The sequence below is a fragment of the Salvelinus namaycush genome, chromosome 32 (assembly GCF_016432855.1).
Source record: "Salvelinus namaycush isolate Seneca chromosome 32, SaNama_1.0, whole genome shotgun sequence".
In the NCBI taxonomy this organism is placed as follows: Eukaryota; Metazoa; Chordata; class Actinopteri; order Salmoniformes; family Salmonidae; genus Salvelinus; species Salvelinus namaycush.
Genome location: NC_052338.1, coordinates 300,458 through 316,654, shown reverse-complemented (window position 1 = coordinate 316,654; position 16,197 = coordinate 300,458). Strand labels below are relative to the sequence as shown.

General features: G+C 45.0%; 1 protein-coding gene across 1 annotated transcript in view; it reads right to left on the bottom strand.

Moving 5' to 3' along the window:
• Window positions 1–3,316, bottom strand: part of LOC120026741 (plectin-like) — a 158,080-nt gene extending 154,764 nt beyond the window's left edge. The window contains exons 1-2 of the mRNA XM_038971463.1: window positions 3,080–3,316; window positions 430–646 (exon numbers count right to left, since the gene is read on the bottom strand). Of these exons, the coding sequence (XP_038827391.1) occupies window positions 430–646; window positions 3,080–3,316 (454 nt within the window). The remainder of the gene's footprint in view (window positions 1–429; window positions 647–3,079) is intronic.
• Between the last annotated feature and the right edge of the window lie 12,881 nt (window positions 3,317–16,197).

Below are 16,197 nucleotides of genomic sequence, written 5' to 3'. Positions count from 1 at the left end.
TTGGTGAACTTGAATTTGGAGCCAAGGAAGGAGAGCACTGAGATTGACAGAGACAGGCTCTGGACAGCCTAATACTCCCTATTGGATTCAAATTGGCATCTTAGAGTTGTTACCATAATAGCTTAGCTCCTAAAGCCTCATTAGCAATGCAATGAAAATGTCATTACTGAATCACAAGCTGTATAAAACACTTAGAGAACATTTATGAAGGCGCCTGTTAAGGTGAATGAATCAATCTTCTGCTCTTGTCCAAAAGTTTGTGATGACTGGTGTAGTATAGTGTATCTGATGAATGATCTGTGCGTGTGTGTGTGTATGATTATTTGTGAATTAATTTTACCTTTATTTTTACCAGGCAGGCCCATTAAGAAAAACATTATTTCTGACTCAGTCCTCTGCGTGTGTGTCCCACTTTTAATTCAAGCTTACCTGCGATACGAAAGACAGCCCTCTCCGCCGGGTCCAGCACGTGCACGTGCACGTCTCCAGAAGCAGACTTGGAGCGTTTGATCCGGTGGTGTTTAGGGAGGTTCCAGGGCAGAGTGTCTCCTGGGAATGGAAAGCTGCTTAGCTCACTGGAGCTCTCCTCAGATGCAGCCCGCAACAACGGATACCTCTTAGTACTTTCCTTCAGCTCCTCCATGGCCTGCATGAGCAACACAAGGAAAAATATATGTGTAGTACAGGCCTGGGCAAATATTTTGAATGGAGGGGCACATTAGAATATATTTTTGCCATCGTGGGCCAGAATCATTTTACAGGATTATACATCATGTGTATGACTGTGTTGACAGATATATCTACTGTAAATTACATCCAGATCTGCTACTTATTTAACTTTTTTAACATGCACAGAAATAAACCCCATCCATGTTTTCCTTTTGGTATGTATTTTCAAGAAAGAGAGAGAGCTCAACATTACATTTCAACTACTCAGCCAGTCTGAGGAGTGAAGTCTCTGATGGCATTGAGAGGTGAGAGTCAGTAAGAGATGATCTGTGCCTTGACTTGTTATACTTCGTTACTGAAAATGTCTGTTCACATACATAGGTTGACCAAAGCAGTACAAACATCTTCTGAGCATAACTCCTAATCTTTGGAAAGTTTTGTTAATCGAGAGATGCATAGAACCTCGTCATAGTTCTCCAATCACTGCATCAGATTGAATATCAATAAGCTCAAGTTGCAGGTCAGTGCGAGTGTTATCCACATTGAAGGTGAAAGGAGAGGAAACCAACAGCATGTCATTTTCCAACACTTTGAAATCCTTAAAACGACGAGAAAACTCACCGTTCAAAGCACGCAGCAGCGATGTATACTTCTCCCTCTGGTCATCTCATAGGGAACAGACTATTAGTGTTGGAAGGTGGATGAGATTGTTGGCTTCTACTTGGCGGGTCAGGAGGAGTCATTTTCCCTTGAAGGCTTTGACAAGGCTGTACATCTGATGTGCAAAAAGGCCCTTCCCTTGTAGTTTGGAATTCAGTTCATTCATGAGGGCCATGATGTCCACGGTGAAGGCAAAAATCAGCCAACCATTCTTTATCTTGCAGTTGAGGGAAATCCAAATATTTTCCATTCATACGGTTTCTATGACTGTAGTTTTCCATGTGGACCAATTTATTGCTGCATTCTGAAAAGTTATCCAAGTATTGTTTCATATGGCTGTGCTTTTGGGGAGTGATATTGGTTCTTGTAGAATTCGTTTAATTTTCTTACACATTGTTAACTATGAAGTTGTTAATGTTTATGTGTATCCATTGAAAATAGACAAGTGAAAAAATTCTGGGGGTGAGCATGCACATTTTCAATATGTACCAATTGTTCCTCTTTAGTACATTTAGCAATAGGTCTCAAGTAATATCATTGGGTGGCGAGTTGATATAATTCCAAGTACGGGATGTTAAAACCACCCTCAACATAAAACTTCCATTTTTATTCTCTGAGTTTTATTTGCCCATATACAGTTAAAAAGTCGGAAGTTTACATACACTTAGGATGGAGTCATTAAAACTCAAAACTCGTTTTTCAACCACTCCACGAATTTCTTGTTAACAAACTATAGTTTGACATGACAAAAGTAATTTTTCCAACAACTGTTTACAGACAGATTATTTCACTTACAATTCACTGTATCACAATTCCAGTGTGTGACAATACAGAGGCGGATGCAAGATGCAAGCAACGATGGTTTAATGAATACAGTTTACAGCAGCAACAGGACAGACAGACTGTACTCAGACGGAATCCGACCCAGGGACTAGGGCGCATATACCGATGATAGCGTGCTGAGAAATCCAGGGGAATGTGTCCGGATGGGTAGGAAGGAGCACAGAAGATAATCCACACAAGGGCGGCGAGAGAAAGAGCCCAGACACACGACACAACCTCAGGGAAGTAACAATGATCTGACAACAAGAAACACTGGTTACAGAACATATAAAGGGAAGATAAGTGATTCCAGCTGGCGCAGACAATCAGGCCGAGATTGGGAACCACGCCCACACAAACACGGGAGAGAGAGAGAGAGAGAGAGAGAGAGAGAGAAAAAGAGAAAGAGAAAGAGAAAGAGAAAGAGAGAGAGAGGGAGGCAGTGGATTCATGAACCGTGACAATACCCCCCCCCCTAGGAACGCCTCTTGGCGTTCCCAGGCGAATCTACCTGTCGATTGAAATCATCGATAAGGGAGTGATCCAGAATGTCCCTAGCAGGTACCCAACTTCTCTCCTCCGGACCGTAACCCTCCCAGTCCACCAGGTACTGGATTCCGCGTCCCCTCCTTCTAGAGTCCAAAATACGATTGACAGAAAAGGTGGGTTCCCCATCAACAAGTCGTGGCGGCGGGGGAACCGGGACCGGCGGGTTAATGCGTGCCTGAAACACAGGTTTTATTTTAGACACATGAAAGGTAGGATGAATTCTCCTATACGCCGGAGGAAGCTTGAGCCGGACCGCCACCGGACTAATGATCCTGGTGACTTTGAACGGGCCGATAAATTTGGGGGCAAGCTTGTTCGAAACGGATCGGAGTGGAATGTTCTTAGTAGAAAGCCACACTCCTTGGCCAACGACGTATACCGGAGGCTTCGACCGGCGGCGATCGGCCTTAGCCTTGGTGCGCGCCCCCACCCGGAGAAGAGTCTCACGGGCTCTGCTCCATGCGTGACGGCACCTCTGGATGAAAGCGTGAGCGGAGGGAACAGTGACCTCGGACTCCGTACTGGGAAAGATAGGTGGCTGGTAACCTAAACTACACTCAAACGGAGAGAGACCCGTGGCTGCCACTGGCAACGAATTGTGAGCGTACTCAACCATAGAGAGTTGTTGACTCCAGGAAGAGGGATTCTTAGAAACCAAACATCGCAACACTCTCTCCAAATCTTGGTTGGCCCTCTCCGTTTGACCGTTGCTCTGGGGATGAAACCCTGAAGACAGACTGACACTCGCTCCCAGTAACCTACAAAACTCTTGCCAAAACTTGGACACAAATTGGGGCCCCCTGTCAGAAACTACGTCCATAGGCAAGCCATGTAAGCGAAAGACGTGATCCACGACAGTTACCGCTGTCTCCTTGGCAGATGGTAATTTAGGCAAGGGAATAAAATGAGCCGCCTTCGAGAACCGGTCCACCACGGTCAAAACAACCGTCTTGCCCTGGGAGGGCGGGAGGGCGGTAACAAAATCTAGCGCGATGTGGGACCAGGGTCTCGAAGGGACCGACAGCGGTTGGAGTAACCCATCTGGAGGTCGATTAGAAGTCTTCCCAGTGGCACAAACCGAGCAAGCCAAGACAAAACTGTGAATGTCACGAGCCATCAGTGGCCACCAAAAGCGTTGCTTAACCAAAAAGCTAGTGCGGCTGACTCCTGGATGACACGCTACGTTGGAGCAATGCCCCCACCGAATAACATCGGACCGACACCCCTCCGGCACAAACAACCGATTAGGCGGGCAACCGGGCGGAGGCTTTACCCCTTCTAAGGCCGTTTTGACTCTCGATTCAACCTCCCATGTGAGTGTGGAGACCACTAGGGTCCCGGGTAGGATGCACTCGGGAGTGGATGGGCGTTCGGAATGGTCAAAAATGCGAGAAAGGGAATCGGGTTTGACATTCTTGGAACCCGGGCGATACGAGAGAGAGAAGTCAAAACGTCCGAAAAAGAGTGCCCACCGCGCCTGCCTGGAGTTGAGTCGCTTGGCGGTTCTGATATATTCCAAATTTTTGTGATCGGTCCAAACTATAAAAGGTACCCCCGAACCCTCTAACCAATGGCGCCACTCCTCCAGTGCTAACTTCACTGCCAACAACTCTCTGTTGCCAATGTCGTAGTTGCGTTCCGCAGGTGATAACCGATGGGACAGGAACGCGCAAGGGTGCATCTTGTCGTCAGAAGAGGAACGTTGGGAAAGTACCGCACCTACCCCCACCTCTGAAGCGTCCACCTCCACCACGAACTGACGCGAGGGATCGGGAGCTATGAGGATGGGGGCCGAAACAAAGCGGCTCTTGAGTTTGGCGAATGCAGCCTCGGCTGTATCGGACCACCTGAACGTCACTCTGGGGGAGGTTAAGGCGGTAAGAGAAGCGACTATCTGGCTAAAGTTGCGAACGAAACGCCGGTAGAAATTGGCGAATCCCAGAAACCTCTGTAGGGCCTTACGGGAATCTGGGCTTGGCCAATCCACCACAGCCTTAACCTTGTCAGGATCCATGTGAATACCTTCAGTCGAGACGATGTAACCTAGGAATGGAACGGATTGTGCATGAAAAATGCATTTCTCCGCCTTGACAAAAAGTCCATTCTCCAACAACCTCTGAAGCACTCGTCTGACGTGCTGAACGTGTTCCTGGAGAGAAGAAGAAAAAATCAGTATGTCATCCAGGTAAACATATATGAACTGATCAATCATATCCCTCAGCACGTCATTGACGAGTGCCTGGAAAACCGCTGGGGAGTTGGATAGCCCAAAAGGCATGACCAAATATTCGAAGTGCCCTCTGGGGGTGTTAAACGCGGTCTTCCATTCATCCCCCCTCCTTATGCGAACCAAATGATATGCATTACGTAAATCCAACTTAGTGAACACGGATGCTCCCTGTAACCTTTCAAAGGCTGAGGACATCAACGGTAAGGGATAGGTATTCTTCACTGTGATGTTATTCAACCCACGGTAATCAATGCAAGGACGCAGAGATCCGTCCTTCTTCCCCACAAAGAAGAACCCCGCCCCCGCTGGAGAAGAGGAAGGACGAATGAATCCAGAGGCCAGAGAATCAGAGATGTATCTCTCCATAGCCTCCCTCTCAGGAACAGAGAGTGAATATAACTTGCCTTTAGGCGGAGACTCACCTGGCAATAATTCTATTGCACAGTCATAGGGACGATGCGGAGGAAGAGAAGCAGCACGGGACTTGCTGAACACCTCCTTCAGGTCGAGGTATTCAACGGGCACGTTAGACAAATCCACTGCCTCCTCTAGAAACACAGAATCAGACACAGATGAACAAGCAGACACTAAACAGGACTCAAGACACTTGTTACTCCACATGGATATAGAGTTATGACCCCAGTCAACTCTGGGGTTGTGTTGGGTGAGCCAAGGGTGGCCGAGAACTAATGGTGCAAGGGGTGAGTTCATGAGTAGAAATGATAGTGTCTCAGTGTGATTGCCAGAAGTGATGAGTGTGATAGGTTCAGTGGTGTGAGAAATGTTGGGGAGTTCTTGACCATTGAGAGCGTTGACGGATATCTTGTGCGTGAGTGAGGTGATAGGAATCTGGAGTTTGTGAGCGAGCTTGAAGTCCATAAAATTACCCTCTGCTCCTGAGTCCAGTAAGGCTTGGGTGTCGTGCGTGTGGGTGGCCCATCTTAGTCTTACCGGGAGGAGAGTAGATGATGAGGTCTTCTCTGTGGTGACACCACCCGATAGTAGCCTCATACTTACTACCGGGCCTGATCTTTTACCGGGCAGGAGTGGATAAAGTGGCCCGCTCTACCACAGTAGAGACAGAGTCCTTGGGATCTCCGCCTCTCCCTCTCTTCCCGGGAGAGGCGAGCTCTCCCCAGCTACATGGGTTCGTGAGCGGAGGCTGAACTGGCCGTGTTCCCGCCTCTGGCATGCCAGCCCTCCGTGTCGTTATACGGTCTGTTAGGGCATGCTCGGCGGCCAATACGACTCAGACGAGCGTCGACCCTCAAGGCTAGTTCCACTAGTCCATTTAAACTCCTGGGAAGGTCCAGAACATAAATCTCCTTCTGGATCCGGTCCTCCAGCCCATGCAGGAACATGTCCCACTGCGCCTCCTCGTTCCACTGACACTCTGCGGCCAGAGTGCGGAATTGGATGGAGTATTCCGATACTGAACGGTCTCCTTGGCGAAGGTCAGCGAGTAGTCTGGCCGCCTCCCTACCCGCCACGGCCCGATCGAAAACCCTTCTCATCTCCTCGGAGAGTGTCTGGAAAGAGGTGCAGCATGGGTCCTGGTTCACCCACACCGCCGTTCCCCAAAGAGCCGCTTTGCCTGATAGCAGTGTGAGTACGAATGCTACCTTAGACTGTTCACGGTTGAAGGTCCGTGGCTGCAACGAGAAATGCATGGAACATCTCGTAAGAAAAGCTCTGCAATAGTCAGGATCACCTGAATAACCCTCTGGTGTCGGTAGCCGTGGCTCTAGCTGGGAATCCGGCTCTGGCGGGGCGGGTTGAACTGCCGGTGTAGGTGGCGCAGCGAGACCCCTCAGATGTTGTAATTGTTGGGTCAGCTGGGATACCTGCGTCGCAAGGGCTTGTACTGCCCGACCTGTGCTGGAGATGTTCTCCTCTTGTTGATCCATTCTCGTGATACTGCGGGAAATGAATTCGGTCAGACTCGTTGAACTCGCTGCATCCATGGTAGGGTCAGATCATTCTGTGACAATACAGAGGCGGATGCAAGATGCAAGCAACGATGGTTTAATGAATACAGTTTACAGCAGCAACAGGACAGACAGACTGTACTCAGACGGAATCCGACCCAGGGACTAGGGCGCATATACCGATGATAGCGTGCTGAGAAATCCAGGGGAATGTGTCCGGATGGGTAGGAAGGAGCACAGAAGATAATCCACACAAGGGCGGCGAGAGAAAGAGCCCAGACACACGACACAACCTCAGGGAAGTAACAATGATCTGACAACAAGAAACACTGGTTACAGAACATATAAAGGGAAGATAAGTGATTCCAGCTGGCGCAGACAATCAGGCCGAGATTGGGAACCACGCCCACACAAACACGGGAGAGAGAGAGAGAGAGAGAGAGAGAGAGAGAGAGAGAGAAAAAGAGAAAGAGAAAGAGAGAGAGAGAGAGAGAGGGAGGCAGTGGATTCATGAACCGTGACACAGTGGGTCAGAAGTTTACATACACTGAGTTGACTGTGCCTTTAAACAGTTTGGAAATTCAAGAAAATTATGTCATGGCTTCAGAAGCTTCCGATAGGCTAATTTACATAATTTGAGTCAATTGGTGTGGATGTATTTCAAGGCCTACCTTTAAACTCAGTGCCTCTTTGCTTGACATCATGGGAAAATCTAAAGAAATCAACAAAACCTCAGAAAAAAAAGTGTAGACCTCCACAAGTCTGGTTCATCCTTGGGAGCAATTTCAAAACACCTGAAGGTACCACTTTCATCTGTACAAACAATAGTACGCAAGTATAATCACCATGGGACCACGCAGCCGTCATACCGCTCAGGAAGGAGATGCGTTCCGTCTCCAAGAGATGAACGTACTTTGGTGTGAAAAGTGCAAATCAATCCCAGAACAGCAAAGGACCTTGTGAAGATGCTGGAGGAAACAGGTACAAAAGTATCTATATCCACAGTAAAACGAGTCCTATATCAACATAACCTGAAAGGCTGCTCAGCAAGGAAGAAGCCACTGCTTCAAAACCGCCATAAAAAAGCCAGACTACGGTTTGCAATTGCACATGGGGACAAAGATCATACTTTTTGGAGAAATGTCCTCTGGTCTGATACAAAAATAGAACTGTTTGGCCATAATGACCATCGTTATGTTTGGAGGAAAAAGGGAGACGCTTGCAAGCCGAAGAACACCATCCCAACCGTGAAGCACGGGGGTGGCAGCATCATGTTGCTTTGCTGCAGGAGGGACTGGTGCACTTCACAAAATAGATGGCATCATGAGGGAGGAAAATGATGACGATTCATTGAAGCAACTTCTCAAGACATCAGTCAGGAAGTTAAAGCTTGGTCGCAAATGGGTCTTCCAAATGAACAATGACCCCAAGCATACTTCCAAAGTTGTGGCAAAATGGCTTAGAAAATGTTCCTATAGAAAATATTTTTGAAACTTTAGAGTGTTTTCTATCCAAATCTACCAATTATATGCATATCCTAGCTTTTAGGCCTGAGTAACAGGCAGTGGGGTCAAACTGTAGAACCCAGTTCTACATTTGAATATAAACATTTATTTGTTCAAACAAAACTATACATATATACATTTTATCTCTGGGACCCTCAGGATGACAAATCAGATCAAGATTACTGAATGTAAGTACATTCACCTTCACAGGTGAATGTGTCAAAACAGTTGCCATGATTAAAGTGTTCTGTTGTTGTGCACTATCCTCTAACAAGAGCATGGTCTTTTTTAATGTAATAGCTAGTGTAAATTGGACACAACCGTTAGATGAACAAGAATGTAAGATTTCTGCCAATATAAGACATGTCTACAGTGGTTGCTCAACTAAAAGTTTTGAGATGATGCTGCGGGATTTAAGAGTTAATTTGTGGTTTAGTACGGTACCCTGCGTCACTTCTTCATTGCTCCAGACCAGTGCAAGGGGGAGTTAGAGCACTGATTTTGCTTTTGGGTCCCAAGGCACTAATATGTCTCTAACTGGCAATGAATGGGCAACATAAACCAAATAGAAACTGATAATTGTGCACGACTTGAAAATGAAATTTCAATAAACTGAATGATGAGGATGAGGAAACTCTGTACTAGATGTTCCGTTCCTCCTGAAAGCCCTAATCTGCTCACTTAAATGAATAGAGATCCTGGTCATGGTGCTACAGTATGTTGTTACAGCATAATCAAAGTGAGGACAATCGGCAATCTGCTGTATACTTATGGCCTATTGTAAACTGAAAGTCACACCTTTCCAGTACTCCTCACCCCGCCCTTAATACAGTTACCATTCAAACACGAGCTGTTTATCAAAAAAAAATTACATTGCGACCAAAGAGAACAGACAAAATGGACATCGGTTTCATCAAGCCAGCTTCTTCCTATGGTCCTACTCGTTCCAGGGTTAGTACCGTAACCACCAGAGGACTTGAAAATGAGCCGGAACATTTTGGTTTCAGTGCATTTTCTTTAAAAAAATGTATATAGCCTATCAATGTGTAGGCATACTGTGCAATAAAATCGATAGTTAAATAATCGTTAAATAAACATAGAAATTGTGTACTAAAAACGTGAATGTGTTTTTGCAGAGCATACAACTATGCCGACAACCATCTGTGGAGATCAGTGGACAAAGGGCCGCACCAAAAAAACGCATGGTTGCCAAGAAAGCATTTGTGTGTTAATTCTTAATTGATCAACCGTTTCTATCATAGGCCATTGTAATCGATGGGGGCTCAGGGCGGTACCATTCTGCTCATCTGATGAAGGTGCACATGGATCAGATTCAAACTTTGAAGACCGAGATTGAGTCATTGAAGGCAGACCAGCAGAAAGAGAAACATTCTCTGAGGGCAGAAATACGGGCGACAGCTGATGCATTAGTCCAGAGCCAGGCGGCATTGGCGGAGAGGCAGGCGGCATTGGCGGAGAGGCAGGCGGCATTGGCGGAGAGTCAGGCGGCATTGGCGGAGAGTCAGGCGGCATTGGCGGAGAGTCAGGCGGCATTGGCGGAGAGTCAGGCGGCATTGGCGGAGAATGACGTGTTGAAGATGGCGAGGAACGAGATGGAGTCACAATCCATGCCAGGCACACCTGTGAGCTCTGGAACTCCACCTCCGACAGGCAGAGTCAACATACCTGCAAGGTTCGTCAGGTCGTCGAATGGAAATGTCACCCTGACATTTCCATTCCTCTTCTGACAACAGAACTTGACCAACTGCTCACCAGGCACAGCAAGGGCCATCCGGACCGTTATGCTGTTCTGCTATTTCAAGGATGTGTAACCGAAGAGAGATACCACGAGTGGACACAATCACTGAGATTTTTATTTTCCCGGAATCTCCGTTTGGATATTGGTTAGACTACAATTAGGGTATGGAAAAGTTATCCTGTAGTACTGTAGCCTACTCCCGACCGTCACGTTGTACAGAGCCATATTTTCCGTTCCATCCTAACGGAAACCCTGAGGGTTTCATTTTTCTTGGAATAGAAACACCAAAATATTAATCAAGTTAATTAAGCAAAATGTCTTAAAATAAATCCCATATACAGTGGGGAGAACAAGTATTTGATACACTGCCGATTTTTGCAGGTTTTCCTACTTACAAAGCATGTAGAGGTCTGTAATTTTTATCATAGGTACACTTCAACTGTGAGAGACAGAATCTAAAACAAAAATCCAGAAAATCACATTGTATGATTTTTAAGTAATTAATTTGCATTGTATTGCATGACATAAGTATTTGAAAACCTACCAACCAGTAAGAATTCCGGCTCTCACAGACCTGTTAGTTTTTCTTTAAGAAGCCCCCCTGTTCTCCACTCATTACCTGTATTAACTGCACCTGTTTGAACTCGTTACCTGTATAAAAGACACCTGTCCACACACTCAATCAAACAGTCTCCAACCTCTCCACAATGGCCAAGACCAGAGAGCTGTGTAAGGACATCAGGGATAAAAATTGTAGACCTGCACAAGGCTGGGATGGGCTACAGGACAATAGGCAAGCAGCTTGGTGAGAAGGCAACAACTGTTGGCGCAATTATTAGAAAATGGAAGAAGTTCAAGATGACGGTCAATCACCCTCGGTCTGGGGCTCCATGCAAGATCTCACCTCGTGGGGCATCAATGATCATGAGGAAGGTGAGGGATCAGCCCAGAACTACATGGCAGGACCTGGTCAATGACCTGAAGAGAGCTGGGACCACAGTCTCAAAGAAAACCATTAGTAACACACTATGCCGTCATGGATTAAAATCCTGCAGCGCACACAAGGTCCCCCTGCTCAAGCCAGCGCATGTCCAGGCCCGTCCGAAGTTTGCTAATGACCATCTGGATGATCCAGAGGAGGAATGGGAGAAGGTCATGTGGTCTGATGAGACAAAAATAGAGCTTTTTGGTCTAAACTCCAATCGCCGTGTTTGGAGGAAGAAGAAGGATGAGTACAACCCCAAGAATACCATCCCAACTGTGAAGCATGGAGGTGGAAACATCATTCTTTGGGGATGCTTTTCTGCAAAGGGGACAGGACGACTGCACCGTATTGAGGGGAGGATGGATGGGGCCATGAATCGTGAGATCTTGGCCAATAACCTCCTTCCCTCAGTAAGAGCATTGAAGATGGGTCGTGGCTGGGTCTTCCAGCATGACAACGACCCGAAACACACAGCCAGGGTAACTAAGGAGTGGCTCCGTAAGAAAGGTCCTGGAGTGGCCTAGCCAGTCTCCAGACCTGAACCCAATAGAAAATCTTTGGAGGGAGCTGAAAGTCCGTATTGCCCAGCAACAGCCCCGAAACCTGAAGGATCTGGAGAAGGTCTGTATGGAGGAGTGGGACAAAATCCCTGCTGCAGTGTGTGCAAACCTGGTCAAGAACTACAGGAAACGTATGATCTCTGTAATTGCAAACAAAGGTTTCTGTACCAAATATTAAGTTCTGCTTTTCTGATGTATCAAATACTTATGTCATGCAATAAAATGCAAATTAATGTCCTAGCCTACCTCTTTCAGGTAATAAATTAAATTCAGTATTAGCCTTATAATTAGCTAATTAATGATGGGTTATGCATAATATGCGCAATATGCAAGTACCTGTGTTTCGCTGGCCTATCCTTAAAAAAGTTGTAAAATGTAGTGTAGTAAAAGCTAGACTAGAATAGCTTGCTGTACCTTATTACTTATTTTTTTGCATTTCTTATACCAATAGACTATTCGAAGAGGAACTCAACCTCTTTTTTTCTGAATGTTAAATACAGGAGCCAATAGAACTCACGGGCTGTTTGAAAGAAGAGTGAACACGCTATGGGAGTAAGCAGTTATTCAGACCCATAACCACTCAATCAATCTTCGTGAAGACAAGTGAAAGCCTTCTGCATCTAATTCTAGTCCTTTATTATTCAAGGATGTCATTAGAATGATGAAGATAAGGACAACTAAACGTATTTTGTTGAAAGCGAGGAAGGAATTAAGCAACAATAGAGAGAAAGAAGAGGTATGCTAATAACATTAGGGGAAATATACAATATACAGTGCATTTTGAAAGTATTCAGACCCCTTGGATTTTTCCACATTTTGTTACGTTACAGCCATATTCTAAAATGGATTACAACGTTTGTTTTCCTCATCAATTTACACACAATACCCCATAATGACAAAGCGTAAACAGATTTTTGGAAATTTTTGCAAATATATTAAAATAAAAAATCATAAATACCTTATTTACATAAGTATTCAGACCCTTTGCTATGAGACTCGAAATTGAGCAAACACCAAGCCATGAGATCAAAGGAATTGTCTGGAGAGCTCCGAGACAGGATTGTGCCGAGGTACAGATCTGGGGAAGGGTACCAAAACATTTCCGCAGCATTGAAGGTCCCCAAGAACACAATGGCCGCCCGGCCAAACTGAGCAATTGGGGGAGAAGGGCCTTGGTCAGGGAGGTGACCAAGAAAACCATGGTCACTCTGATAGAGCTCTAGAGTTCCTCTGTGGAGATGGGAGAACCTTCCAGAAGAACAACCATCTCTGCAGCAATCTACCAATTAGTCCTTTATGGTAAAGTGGCCAGATGGAAGCCACTCCTCAGTAAAAAGGAGCATGACAGCCCACTTGGAGTTTGCCAAAAGCCACCTAAAGACTCTCAGGCCATAAGAAACAAGATTCTCTGGTCTGATGAAACCAAGATTGAACTATTTGGCCTTAATGCCAAGCATCATGTCTGTAGGAAACCTGGCACCATTCTTACAGTGAACCATGGTGGTGACAGCATCATGCTGTGGGGATGTTTTTCAGCGGCAGGGACTGGGAGACAAGTCAGGATCGAGGGAAAGATGAGCGGAGCAAAGTAGAGATCCTTGATGAAAACCTGCTCCTGCGCACTCAAGATCTCAAACTGGGGCGAAGGTTCACCTTCCAACAGTTCAACAACTCTAAGCACAAAGCCAAGACAACGCAGGAGTGGTTTTGGGTCAAGTCTCTGAATTTCCTTGAGTGGCCCAGCCAGAGCCTGGACTTGAACCCGATAGAACATCTCTGAAGAGACCTGTGCAGCAACCGTGTTATAACAGGTTCTTGAATTATACATTGAGAATGCCGCAGAAGGTGCACTGAAAATAACAGCACTGGCCTAAATCACAAGGGATAGAGTACCACATTATGAGTCAAAATAACCATAAAACCTAGCGGTCAAACAAGGAAATGGCTCCAATCCTTTTTCCACCATACATTTTTTCCATAGGGGATTATAGAAATACTTCAAATAAGGGCTGTGTTTCGTTTTAAAATAAGGACTGGCATGACGTTTTGATAACTGTGTAAATCTCTCTAGGACAAGGTGACTTTTATCAATATATTCAACTGTATTTACTCCCTAAAAATGAAATGCTAATTAGCTGCTAATGTGGCTATCATAAAGAACTACAAATGCCTTGATGATCTGGACAAGACTGCCGAAACAAGGCTAAGGTTAAGACTCTGGATCTAATGTTAGTTAAATGTATTAATGAATAAATTGGCTACATTTCTTTAAATTGACAATTCTGTGAACTGTCTTGTGCAAGTTTTAAATTGCCACAATACCTGTTAGCAAAGGTGTCAGCTAGAAATGACGTGCAGGAGCTAACAGGGATTTGTAGCCTTGCATGTCTACTTTGATGCGAATTAGCATTATCAGATCTGAGAGTAAATAGAGCTGAATATGTTGATGAAGCCACCTTGTCCAATAGAGATTTACATGGTTATCAAAATGTCACGCCAGGGAAAGCCTACACGAAACACAGCCCTTATTTTAAGTATTTCTAAAATTTACTATGGGAAAAATGAATGGTGGAAAACGATTGGAACCATTTCCCTGTTTTACCGCTAGGTTTTATGGGTATTATGACACCTCCACCGGGGCTCTATTGCTCTTATACTGTATCATTCATTGTACTTTGTCAGCCTATCAACAACTAATATGTTTGTCCATGTCAGAGTCATCAGTGTGTGTCCACTTTCCACCAAGATATTACAAGTAATAAAAGTACCCATCTCGGGAAGTCATCCCCAAATTAGTTCCTTATCCCTAAATTACATTATTCTATTCAGAGCAGCATTGCCTTCTGCCTGGATTGCACCCAAGCATGTCCAAGATGAAGGCAACTGTTTGAGTTCCTAGGCAAAACCTTGGAGTTTTACAGGTTATGCTACTCCTGAAAGTTCTCTGGATGTAAAATAAACACGGAAAATCAATCAGTGTTGGTCCATTTGAATCGACTTTGGCAGTGCACAAATCACTCTCAGATCATTGAGTGAGGCCAAAAATTGTAGAAAGTACGCGTGGATGGATGTGTCTCAATAGTCTTAGACAACTCCTTTTCCTCCTCTAATTTTCTTTATGCCACAAATGACAGAGCAAATAATTGGATAATGTAAACACAGTTTGTAGCGGCCCTTTGACAGGGGAAAGGATAGCACCATATTTTATCACCTATGCAGTATGAAAACAGAGGTCGTGGAAACGGTCCTACTATTCTATTAAAATCTTGAGAAGCCCACTGATCTAATTGTCTTCTGAGGGGAACTTCTGCACCACAACTATCTGTTGGGTCTATCTGCACAGATTTACATTGGTAGTGGTTTGTGTTTTCTCAATCTTCCCCATTCCCATAACTTTATGACTCCTTAAACTATTTCAAAGACAGCAGTCAAATGTATTACATTTCTCCTAAACAGTCGCAGGACATTTATAAAAAAAAAAAAAAAAATGTTTTCTTCATACTGTATGTACCATTCCAGATGTATGACGACATGACGTTAGTTTGTAGCGAAATTACATGCTGGATTATTATTGTACACCTGCTATTTGACTTTTGATGCTAATACTACTGCATGATCAAAGTCATGCTCCAAAAACACAAATGATAGCTTGTTGTCGACAATATGGGAGAAGTCATAACAGTTTCGATGACACAAACCGACATTATAGCCTACTAAACCGCATCGATGATGCGGCAAAATGTCCCCACCATATGAGTCATTCGGTAAAACAGTGGATGTTTTTATACTCACGTTAACAACCTTGACTGCACTGGTCCAACCGCGGTACCTCTCCGCGACTTGTTATACAGCCATAAATACTGCTACCTGGTTGACTTGCGAATGTCCGCCGGCCCGTTTCACAAAATCCCTGTTTAAATTGAAAGAGCCTTCGAAAGGCAGCGCCTTGGTCTGTATCCGGCTTTGGGATGTTTAAATAGCTGGTGAGTCGAGAGGCTCCGGTGAAGATGACCTGCTTTGCTGAATCTGCACTGCCAGCGGAAGTCTGAGGCTGCCACACACCACCCGCAAAGTGATGGTTGAATCAAGCCATGTAAAATATATAGTTTCAATTGTATTAGTAGTAGTATTAGTAGTTTGCGAGATATATACATGGCATAGCCTACACTGTCGAACAAAATATTCTTTGCAGTTTCCTTTTCCATCTCATGGATAGGTTCGCAGAGGCACATGGGCAAAATTATGAGATCAGACTGTACAGCTAATTATAGAAGCACTATGGAATGCAATAACTCAGTTAACGGGATGATGAATATGATTAGGAAAAAATTGCAAACGATGCTAAATATTCCACTTTACTGCACAGGACACCATACGCATTGCATTTTCTTATTGGCCTACACTGATCATCAACTGGTCTGTTCTCAGTGGGAATAACAGTGTAAAATCGAAAATTTTACAGAACCTGTCCCGATTGGTGTTTTTAAATCACTGATGAAGGATTTTGAGGCTGATTCCCTGACCTGTCAA